This window comes from Acipenser ruthenus, chromosome 2 (genome assembly GCF_902713425.1).
Source record: "Acipenser ruthenus chromosome 2, fAciRut3.2 maternal haplotype, whole genome shotgun sequence".
NCBI classification, from domain to species: domain Eukaryota; kingdom Metazoa; phylum Chordata; class Actinopteri; order Acipenseriformes; family Acipenseridae; genus Acipenser; species Acipenser ruthenus.
In genome coordinates this window covers 43083833-43096010 of record NC_081190.1, presented here as the reverse complement: position 1 = coordinate 43096010, position 12178 = coordinate 43083833, and the positions used below count along the sequence as shown (strand labels likewise).

Here is a 12178-nt window from a genome sequence, read left to right as displayed (position 1 = left end):
TATACTCTGGCCGAGGGGTTAACTAGCTGTTAATTATCTTATTACCCCTCGGCCACAGTCTGCACGCGTTTGGTAAGGATGCATGACTGTCAGCTAGTTAAATAATCAGTAGCTGATCAGTCATGCATCCTCACGAGGTTTTTAAATATAAATAATAAAAGACGCAGCGCTTTTATCCGCACCGCAAACAAAAATACAAATAATAATAAATAGGGGCGGGACACTCCGCCACAGTCATACAGCGCAGGTTCATCTGACTCATCTGGTAGAAGCGCTGACACGTGATGCGCAGGGTGAGTCATAGAGCGCAGGTTCATCTGACTCACCTAGTAGAAGCGCTGACACGTGATGCGCAGGGTGAGTCATACAGCGCAGGTTCATCTGACTCACCTAGTAGAAGCGCTGACACGTGATGCGCAGGGTGAGTCATACAGCGCAGGTTCATCTGACTCACCTAGTAGAAGCGCTGACACGTGATGCGCAGGGTGAGTCATACAGCGCAGGTTCATCTGACTCACCTGGTAGAAGCGCTGACGCGTGGTGCGCAGGGTGAGTCATACAGCGCAGGTTCATCTGACTCACCTGGTAGAAGCACTGCCACGTGGTGCGCAGGGTGAGTCATACAGCGCAGGTTCATCTGACTCACCTGGTAGAAGCGCTGACGCGTGGTGCGCAGGGTGAGTCATACAGCGCAGGTTCATCTGACTCACCTGGTAGAAGCGCTGACACGTGATGCGCAGGGTGAGTCATACAGCGCAGGTTTGCGTCCTGGCTGTGTGAAGTAGGCTGGTCTTCACTGGGGACTCCGAAGGGAGCGTCGCATTGGCCCATGTGCTGCCATGGGTTAGGGAGGTAAAACCGGACACCTGCAGGGCTGGCCTTTGTCCTCCAGAGGTCGGTAGCTTGCTGACATCCGCTCTCGAGTTCCTGGGTGAAAAAGAAAGCTGTCTTGGTCGTGGGATCGGACGATGCCCACTGAATCTTCAGGTCTCCTGAGTCATGTGGGGAATTGCTTTTGGTGAGGAGAGAAGCAACTGGGCATTCCAAATTAGGAGAAAATCAGGGGGGAAATTATAATTGGACACACTAAATAAAAAAAAATAATAATAATTACTGTTCTGTAAAAATGAATTGTGTTTTTTTTTTTCTTTTTTTAAACTTCTAACGATAGTAGTAATACAGACCATATGCTTTTGAAATAGTCTATTCACATTGGTACATTGATTCTCACTCATCTTTTATTTGTATCGTTCAGTAAAAAATAAAAATTACAGTGGCACATGTTTTAATCCTCTGCCGTACTACTTCCACTTTGCTACCACATTTTTTTTCTTGAAGGATCCCAGGGTGTCAGCTTCAACAACATTACTGGGGAGTTGGTTCCAGACCCTCACAATTCACTGTGTAAAAAAGTGCCTCCTATTTTCTGTTCTGAATGCCCCTTTATCTAATCTTCATTTGTGACCCCTGATCCTTGTTTCTTTTTTCAGGTCGAAAAAGTCCCCTGGGTCGACAGTGTCAATACCTTTTAGAATTTTGAATGCTTGAATCAGATCGCCGTGTAGTCTTCTTTGTTCAAGACTGAATAGATTCAATTCTTTTAGCCTGTCTGCATACGATTTGCCTTTTAAACCCTGGATAATTCTGGTTGCTCTTCTTTGCACTCTCTAGAGCAGCAATATCCTTTTTGTAACAAGGTGACCAGAACTGAACACAATATTCTAGATGAGGTCTTACTAATGCATTGTAAAGTTTTAACATTACTTCCCTTGATTTAAATTCAACACTTTTCACAATATATCCGAGCATCTTGTTGGCCTTTTTTTATAGCTTCCCCACATTGTCTAGATGAAGACATTTCTGAGTCATTGATTCCAAATTCAGTATATGATCCCATATGATATTTATAGTGCACATTTGTACTGCCTGCGTGCAGTACCTTACACTTTTCTCTATTAAATGTCATTTACCATGTGTCTGCCCAGTTCTGAATGCTGTCTAGATCATTTTGAATGACCTTTGCTGCTGCAACAGTGTTTGCCACTCCTCCTATTTTTGTGTTGTCTGCAAATTTAACAAGTTATCTATTTTCCTTTACGAAATATTAACATTTTTTTGTTTGTTTTTTTGTTTTTTTACAGTGGGTTCTAGCCAAATTAGAAGATGCAAGAGATAGCCTGCCAAAATACTGAAAACCCATAATCAAGGCTTCTCTGATGAAAAAGAACATCAAATACACAACTCCCATTCAGTGCCTTTGATGTTTCTGAAATGCAAGCGAGTACCATACGATGATAAAAAAATATGCATACATGTTTAATGTTAGTTTATTTAATTATTGAGTTTATAAGCACAGTTGATATATTTATTTTTAATCTATATTGTTAATGCAAATTTTAGCAGGTCATGCCTAAGTTTTAAAAATACATATATTTGTTTGAAAAATAAGCAGTTGATTTGCTATTCAGGTAACTGGCAGTGATGCTTATAGTTTCTAAAGCTCAACATTTGTTTTTAGATCAGAAAAGTTATTACTGTACCAGACACTTCCACTAAATAAAGTGTCACAATAATACTTGTAATAACAGTTTCACTCATACCTATTGTTTTTATTTAAATGTGTTAGCACAGTCTTGGCTATAACAAAATATTTTATAAAAAACTTGACCTCAAGTTTACAGTCAAGGTGATTGCTGGTGAATGTGACTCACTTTTCATGCAATTACAGAAAGCTGCTGACCACAAAAGTCATATCAATCCAATAAACCTTAATGAAGTTGAAAATGGTCATCTTTGCATGGTAATACTATTTGGGGAACTTAAGTATTTATTCCCTTAATAATAAAATAATTAAATTGCTATTATATGTCAATTTGTTGAAATTGTAACTTTGACGTGTAAATCACTGGTGATGGTTAAAGTTTTATATAACATTTCATTTCTTTTATAATAAACTCATTAGTTTATATTAACTGCTTTACTCCGGGTTATTGTTGTTGCTTCATTTTCAAATACAGCTGTTGTAGGTTCTGTAGCAGTACACATTACATGTACTGACTGATTTTGAGAGTTATTTGAGACTGGTCAGGAATTGTCCCAGGCATGTATTAGGTTTTAAAAGTAATTTTTCTCTGTATGACTGAAATTTTGACAAATCTCCAACCTGCCACTAAATTCCCAGGTAAGTCAGTGCTCGTAGAGTGTGTTGATACACAAGCTAAAAAACAAGCATCCATCCAAACTGTTTTTATTTAAAAACAAAACAGCAACAACACAGCAGGATGTAATGTAATGACACCTTCACACATATACATGCCACATACCAACAGTGTAGTCCTTTCCTCTGGTTTCATGTCATTCAAACATCCATGTCTGTTTTTAGTATATGTTTAAGATATCATTCACATTTTGTTGTTGTTGTCAGTGGCCTTTTTCTGCAAAGATGGAATTGCTTCTTTATTTTATTTTATTTTTTCTGTATGGTGTTCTTATTGGGTGTTATGTATTAGTTATGGGGAACTGTTCTTCCCTTAAATAAAACACATTTCACTTTTAGAGATGGAGCATTACAGGAGCATGATTAGGTTAATATGAGTTGAGAAATGATCTATGTACTGTATGTTCAACTGGGTTCAGAGAGAGAACTAAACAACCTGAAATCAATACCATGCATGTTCAATTACTCTCTTAGGTTTTGAAAGGAGAACTAATCCTGACTATACATTTAAGTGTTATATGTTTCTGACTCCATAGTCACTTTCTTCCATCTGTGAATTCCAGTTTAGGAGTCGCAGAGGTAGTATAGCAGGCCGGCTGGCAAAGGTCAGCAATTATATTCCTTTCTGGCTTGAGGCATGAGCCCAAACATCCTTCTAGTTTGGATGCATCACAACAGATAAAGCAAAAAAAGAAAAGCCAAATACAAGGCTACTAGAACTCCTGTGTATTTTATTTCTATTTTTATTTTTTGTACCAGGAGGTAAAATGTTTTCCTGAATATTTGTAAGTACAAGTACATACTGTTCCCTATCAAGTACAAAATGTAACCATTACCTCATGGGTATTTATCCTTTAATAAATATATCAAAGCTGCACGTAGTGCCTGTGACGCAGTCGTGCACACCCCCGAGGGCATAAAAAGACTGCTGACACAAACATCGTTATCAGTTTCCTTTCACTGACCTGAGAGAGATCTACGAACAGATAAGTAAATACAAATACAATATTTAAAGCTGTGTTTTTATTACTTTTTGCAATTAATTACATGCTTATAGTAATTACTACTTACACATATCGTGCACGCAGCTGTGGTTTTTCGTGAAGTCCCTTAGCAGCCTTGTGCCCGGCATCAAGCCGACGGCTCCACTGCCACGTCCGCGGGATCGAATACCTTAATTGTTGTGCTCTGATGAAGGTCTTACGACCGAAACGTTAGCTTCTATTTTCTTTTAAAAAATAAAAAGAGTGAGATTTAGCAAAACACGGGAGTGTCCTATTTTTCATTCTGACATGTGGTCTCCTACGCACCTGTGATGAGACTAATCAGGAGTGCAGATGTTTTAATTTATTTTGATATACTGTGTTGTGAGAAAATGTGTATCTCTGCGTGTATTTTTCTGTTTTTTTTTTTCACAGAAATACTAATACGGCTGCCGGTCTCAGCTGTCCTGCATTAGACTGAGACATGCACTTGTGTCAGGCTGCTTGCAGTTACCCCACAGTGTCTCGTTGCCACATTAAGCTCTGCTTGCAGAATTAGGGCTGTTAGGGCTCTAGCTGTAGGCTTCCTCAGTGTTCGAACTGTTGGCTAGCCAATAGCGTTATAGGTGGGCATCTCTATAATCGCTCCTGTGGTAACTGTAGGCCCCAGACCTGCTCCTGTTCCTGTCAGTACATTGTACAATGAACGAGGTTACCTTTCCGATGCACTAGCAGTCACTGGGCTCAGCTCTGCTTTGGGTCTGATTGCTTGCAATCCTTCCCGCAGTGTTTTGTTGCCGTTCTGGTCTCTGCTTGCAGTGCCACTGCGAAGGCTGTCAGGGCTTAGACAGCGGGCTTCCTCCAGTCTTAGGGCTGCTTTTGGTTAAGCCAGAAGCTATACAGGTGGGCATCCCTGTATATTGATTCTTCGGTAACTGTAGGTCATTGATCTACTGCCGTTCTTAGTGAACGAGGTTACCACAAAAGTGGTGTACCGTGCACTGTGCACCGTACCGTAGTTTGCATCATACCGTACAGTTTGCACCATACCGTTGTACCCTGCATTGTGCACTGCACTGTACCGTTTGCACCGTACCATGTGCACTGTACCGTTTGCATTGTACCGTGTGTACCATGCATTGCAGCAGTGTGGAGTAGTGGTTAGGGCTCTGGACTCTTGGTTCAATCCCAGGTGGGGGACACTGCTGCTGTACCCTTGAGCAAGGTACTTTACCTAGATTGCTCCAGTAAAAACTCAACTGTATAAATGGGTAATAGTATGTAAAAAATAATGTATAAAAAATAGTGTAATTGTATGTAATAATAATGTGATATCTTGTAACAATTGTAAGTCGTCCTGGATAAGGGAGTCTGCTAAGAAATAAATAATAATAATAAATGCATTGTGCACCGTACCATACTGTGTGCACCATGCATTGTGCACCGTACCTTGTGTACCATGCATTGTGCACCGTACCGTACCATGTGTACCATACTGTGCACTGTGCAAGCACCGTGTAGTGGGTACCGTACTGTGCATTGTGCACCGTACCGTACCGTGCACCATGCAAGCACTGGGCAGTGTGCGCCATGACCTGTGCACCGTACCACACCATCTGCACTGTACAGTGGGTACCGTGCACCGTGCAAGCACTGCAGTGGGTACCGTACCGTTTATAACCGTACCGCACCGTTTGCACCGTGCTAGCACCATACAGTGTACAGTACTGTACTAGTGCCTAGGCACCGTACAGGTACTTAAAAGTAACCAAGGCGAGACAGCACCATCCTTGGTTTAGTATCAGCGGATCTGGACGGAGTGACTTGCCACTGTTAACATATTACAGTGTTATTGCCGGTTGCATAGCTTTCATTCTTGCGATATGTATGGAAGACAGGTCTCCCCTTGGAGGACAGGCATGGCAGATGCGCTGACTGTTTGGCTCCGGAGCATGCTAAGAAAGCACTTGCCAGCCTCAACTCCTGTGAGTTTTGTGCGTGTTTTTCTGAGTGCACACTGGAGATGTGAGTATCTCGCAGCTCTGTAAAGCGATCTTTGTCTATTCCACGTGGACAAGGCTTCCCTTCATCCTCAGCTCAAAAAGAGAGGGTTGTATCCTCCCGAGGGCCTAGGGAGAGCAATAGAATTTATGTAGGAGACTGCCTTCATGGTCTTCCTCATCTCATGACAGTCCTGCTACAGAATCTGGCTATTTGCACAGTTCATCCTTTTCACTTGGAAGAAGGGTTTTACTCCAGGTACATCCTGGTGCCCAAGTGGGATGGTGGCCTCAGACCAGTCCTTGACCTCAGACAGGTCAACTTGTATCTGTCGACGGAGGTTCAAAATGTTGCAGCAGCTGTTACAGTAAATAAGGCCAAGCGATTGGTTCATCACGGTGGACTTAAAAGACGCTTATTTTCACATAACCATAAGACCAGGGCACAGGAGGTACCTCGGGTTCGCTTTCCAACAGGTAGCCTATGGGTACTGCCATTCAGCCTCTCTCTAGCTCCTCGTGCCTTTTTGAAGTGCATGGAGGCTATTCTGGTCCGATTAAGAGCACTCAATTACCTGACTGACTTCCTCAGTTGTCCTGACAGGAACATTTCATGGTACCTTTGTAAGCACTGCAAGTAAAATGATCCACGAGTGGGAATGCTACCTTTTTTTTTTTTTTTTTGGTAAAAAAAATAAGCGTTGATTACATAGTGCTTTATGCATGGTTAATTCACAGAAAGTTACATTTTTTCTTCACTATATGTGCATTATAGAGAGGGAGTTATTTTATTTTGTATTTTAGTCAGGTGTGTGTTATGTGTCCCACGGCGCCCCCCACCCCCTCCCCCGTTTATAATGTATGTATGTATGTATGTATGTATGACCGCCATCTCTTTTAATATTTGAAACACTGTGAAAGGAATATTCAGTATAATAACACCAGTACAAATGAGTTCTATTTTTCAATTTTATTGAGGTTTCATAAAAGCATTACCATTTCCTGTAATATAATTTGTAAACTGCAAACTTATAATCTAAACATAAATACGCCGCCCTGCCGGCAAACATTCAGTATGGGCACATGAGTAATGCAGTAACTCTGTGTTCACAAATAAAATAATTCAGTTATAGCATGTTTACTGTATTACAAGGCAAAAGAGTTGGTTCCAACCTGTTGGTTACAGTTTTAATATTAAAAAAGAACAAGTCTGAGTTGAAATGTTGATATCACAGTTTTACAGACCAACCATGGTGAAATTAAAGTTCATTTCAATGTTTGTGTGTAAGATATCATTTGGATATATGTATTGAGTATATGAACCAGCAGGGTAGCTTGTGATATGCTGTGTTCCGGTACATGCAAATGGGTGCATTTAAAAAAATAAAAATATTTTTGTTAAAATCACATTATATACCATGTGTGGGGAATGGGGGAGGCAAGTGGTTTAGAAAAATAAAATAATAAATCATTGTTAAATTATTGTTGGTTTCTGTCAACAAGTGGTTATGAGCGCTTGTGCATTAATCCATCCTGACAGATTGATAGGTGTGTTGACTATTGCATTAGATGTCCATGGCTGAATGTTTTGCATCTGAATTTTTTGCTGTATGTATGTGTTCTGAGCAGACTGGTTTATTCTGGGAGAAAGGCAAGCAGCTGGAAGGCATTGGTTGTGGGGGAGCACTTACAGTAACTATTCAGACAGTACAGCTATGGCCAAAAGTTTTGCATCTCCCAGAATTTTAGGATTGAGACATTAATTTAAAAAAAATAATTTAGACCATTTATTTAACATCATGTAATCAAAGAAACTACAAAACGATATTGCAAAACTACAAAGCGGTATGTAATTCAATATGTTAACGTAACATCATTCAGCAGGTTTCATTTGATTTTATGAAGCAAAATGAATTAATTCTATAGGGCGATGCAAAACTTTGGCCATAGCTGTAGGTCCCAAGATGTAGTCTCTCTTTTGCTGCATTACCTATTTTATAGAGAACCCTGTATACCAGTACATACATACTGTACATCAAATCTACTGTATTAGAATTATTTATTTTGTTATTATTATTATTATTATTATTATTTTTTATTTCTTAGCAGACTATAGTCTTATAGAAAATTGAATTAAAAATAGGAACTACTAGCTATATCTGGAGTGTATAGACTAAACTTAAGCCTTCTATGATTAAATAAAATAATTACAACTTGTGCCATCAAAGGTGCAAATTTGGCAAGTTCCACAGTATGTATGTGCATAATCACAATAACTGTAAATGTACATAACAAGCAAATATTTATCTCACATGGGGTCCTATCTGTTGTAGCTTTCTAGTGCAGTATTTTTGATTAATGACATTAAACACCCCTATTTTCTTTGGTAACATTAAGTGAAGACCACCTTGGCAAATGCAAACTTCTAAAAGGGGGTGCAGTGCTACATCATATTTAACAGTTCATTACTTTTCGAAGAGGTGGAGGTATACAATGCACTTTTATAATGGAAGTTTTAAAGATATGAAAGTAAAAAGCATGACACATCAAAACCTACAAATAGTTTATCTTTACACGATTCATCTATATATACTGAGCATCAAAAGAAACTTATCACACATTTATTTTTGGAAAGAAATAAGGTATATAAATGATGGACAGTGACAAAATGTTTTTGGTTTCTTTTTAATCACTCAATCATTCATCCTTGACCATGACACGCTTGAGTGACTATGACTGAAGCATATGCACTTAATAACCTAATTAGCGAGACAGTTGATTGGACGTTGATCGGAGTGATTTCAGCTGTTGAATTGCAAGTTTGATTAAAAGCAATAAAAAAAATCACAGAAAAACACCAAGATGTCACGTCTGTCAAGAGAGCTGCACCTTCGTGCAATCAGCATTTTGGAGGCTGGACTAGGGCAGCGTACTGTGGCGCGCCATCTTGGGTGCTCACAGCCAGCAATTTCAAACTTGGCAAGACGGTATAACCAGACACACTCAATGACAGGCCACGAATGGGGAGACCAAGAGTCACACCTGTCCAAAATCGACAGATCATTATGCAGCATCCTCATGATGGTTTTCGCACAGCTAGTCGAGCAGCATCTGATACTGCAGGTCGTAACAATCCACGCATCAGTAGTTCAACTGTAAGAGGGTGGTTACACAGTCATCATCTACAGGCCAGACGACCATACAGGGGTCCAGTGCTCAGCAATGTGCACCATTGCAACAGGATGAGGTGGTGCCAACAACACCTTAGGTGGACTCGCCTTCAGTGGAGCCAGGTCCTCTTCAGTGACGAATCGAGATTCTGCATAGACTGCCCTGATGGACGTCGGCGAGTATGGCGTAAACGTGGTTAACGATACGCTAATTGTTGTGTACGAGAGACCAATCGGTTGGGCGGTCCAAGTGTGATGGTCTGGGCAGAAGTGTCTAGTCGCTATAGAACTCCACTGGTACTGATTGATGGCAACATGACTGCACAGCGATATGTTGACCAAGTCCTAAGGCCTCACTTAGTGCTCTTCTTGCAAGCCCATCCTAATGTGACAACATTCCAGCAAGACCACGCATGTCCACATGTTGCTTGTGTCACGACAGCTTTCTTGCAGAATGCGAACGTGAGAGTCATGCCATGGATGCCTTATTCCCTAGACCTGAACCCAAATGAACATTTGTGGGATGAACTTGGGTGACGTGTGTCTTCTAGGGCTCGGAGACCACTGAACAGGCAGATGCTTATCCAGGCACTACAAGAGGAATGGGCCAGGATTACACAAGGCAACATCCGAAGCCTGGTGCAAAGCATGTGTAGACGTACTGCTTGTATTGCTTCCAATGGTGGCCACACACGCTACTAGCCTGTGACTTTCACAGTATCCCCCATCCACCCATAACTTAAGACAGTAAAATGTCAGTTGTTGGTCAGCACAATAAAAAGTCACTGCACCTGCTCTGAGACAGAGTTTGTCATTTTTGATCACATCTAGTGCATTTTATCCAAATATGAGTGATACGTTTCTTCTGATGCTCAGATATTAGTGATAAGTTTCTTTTGATGCTCAATATATATATATTTGAAACAAAACTTGAGATTGTTTACAAACAAGCGCTAATATTCATGTCAGTATATTTAAAATACTACTATACAATAAACATTTCACAGGTTAAAAATGTTTTGTTTTTACAAAGGATTTGTAAAACAGTGTTTTGTATACCTAGCTATGACTTATGAACTAATAAGGCATGTACATTTTAATTTTTGTAAATGCTGAACTGCATCAAAGTACAATTTACCAATAAACAGTTAATTTGGTCCTTAAAATGTGTGTGTGTGTGTGTGTGTGTGTGTGTGTGTGACAGAGAGAGAGATATTTACATATCATATAGACATAAAACAGCAATGTACTTCTGTGCAGTTCTGTTATCACACTAACAAAGTACCATATTCACATTCTCTTAATTGACTTGCTATTCTTTGTTACTTAAATGTTACATATTGGCACAATGTGTACAAAATTAGAAACTTTTCAGCTTTAATTTTTGTATATCTTTGACAGTTTTTGTGTCCATACAAAATGGATATATTTATTGATCCAGTATTAGCAAGTGTCACTATTTAAAATAAATACATAACCCATATTTTATGGCAATTCACCCATGAAAGAAAAAACACTTCCCAAAGAATTTACAATTCTACACATAATTCTTGTGAAAATAGTAAAATGGTATCTTTTTGCTATCCACTAAACACATTTAACATTGCTGTTTAAAAGGCACATTGGTTACAGTCTACTGTATTTGATTCCAGGTGGTTATCAAATACTACAATAAAATGCTAGAAATGCAATTTTGTTTGCATTTGAATCAGTACACCGTTATTTAAAATTCACTTTCACTTAGAGTTCACTTTAAAACTTCCCTACTTTGGTGAAAAATAGGGCTTTAAAAAATTAACAAATCTCATAAACGTAAACTTAACAAACCCTCACACAAGCCCTGATTTGATTGCTTCCCAGCAGTCTTCACATTTTTGGGGTAAATATAAGGACTCTGGTTACAATGCAAGAAAATATTGGAGAGGCCTAAATGACAAATTGCATTAGCTGCATCAATTGCACTTATTCTATATTTACTTGACCAAGGCTTACAGATGCTCAGCAGACTGTTACCACCATTTACACCAGGTTGAACTCCTTGAGGTTCAGTTGGAGGATGGTGTCCTTGACAGCAGCAAATACAAACCTGATGTTCTCTGTGTCTGTGGCACATGTAAAGTGAGAGTAAATGACTTTATCTTTATCTGGATTCATCTCCTGATACATTTTCAAAATGAATTCTCTGGCAGCCTTTGAGTCCCGTTTGGGTCCTAAGAAATCACAAAAAGAAGATGGTGAGACCTAACTGATAGACATGCTTTGGAAGCAATCCATGCTCCTTGTACTGTATCCATGGGTAATATGGGCTTACTGTCTACTTCTATGTGTGTTAGTGTGTTTCCCTCAGTAATATAAACATATTAGCAATGCATTACAGAAAATAAACCAGGTTTTACTTTAGGTCCTGTCAGTCATAGCAGTTACAGTAATTCAATTATCGTGCTTTATAACCTGGAAATTGCCCTCACAGTTTGCATTATATTTGCAATTGTATAAAATTATTCTGTGTAATTTTCGGAAAGCATATATATTTCTTTATTCACTTCAGTCACTATTTTGGACATGGTAGACTGTCTTATACCCGAGTTGTCTCTGATGGATCTTTGATATGGAGGATATTTTATGCCAAATTAAAAAATAAATTAATAAATAAATGTTGAAATAAATATATGTATTTCTTTATTTCTGTACTTATTTATTTTTAATTTTGGCATAAAATATCCAAAACCCCCCACAGAATCTTAGTGCAGTGGTTATCTTCAGTGCCACAGGAACTGCAAAGCTGCGCATTGTGGAGTTCTCCAAATC

At 39.4% G+C, this 12178-nt stretch overlaps 2 protein-coding genes across 2 annotated transcripts in view; one reads left to right on the top strand and one right to left on the bottom strand.

The window, feature by feature from the left end:
• Nucleotides 1–2972, top strand: part of LOC117409447 (intermembrane lipid transfer protein VPS13A-like) — a 144028-nt gene extending 141056 nt beyond the window's left edge. The window contains exon 72 of the mRNA XM_034905427.2: nt 2142–2972. Coding sequence (XP_034761318.2) covers nt 2142–2192 — 51 coding nt within the window. The 3' untranslated portion in view covers nt 2193–2972. The remainder of the gene's footprint in view (nt 1–2141) is intronic.
• Nucleotides 2973–7155: 4183 nt separating this feature from the next.
• Nucleotides 7156–12178, bottom strand: part of LOC117408955 (guanine nucleotide-binding protein subunit alpha-14) — a 70358-nt gene continuing 65335 nt past the window's right edge. Inside the window, exon 7 of the mRNA XM_034014425.2 lies at nt 7156–11580. Within this exon, the coding sequence (XP_033870316.1) occupies nt 11390–11580 (191 nt within the window). The 3' untranslated portion in view covers nt 7156–11389. The remainder of the gene's footprint in view (nt 11581–12178) is intronic.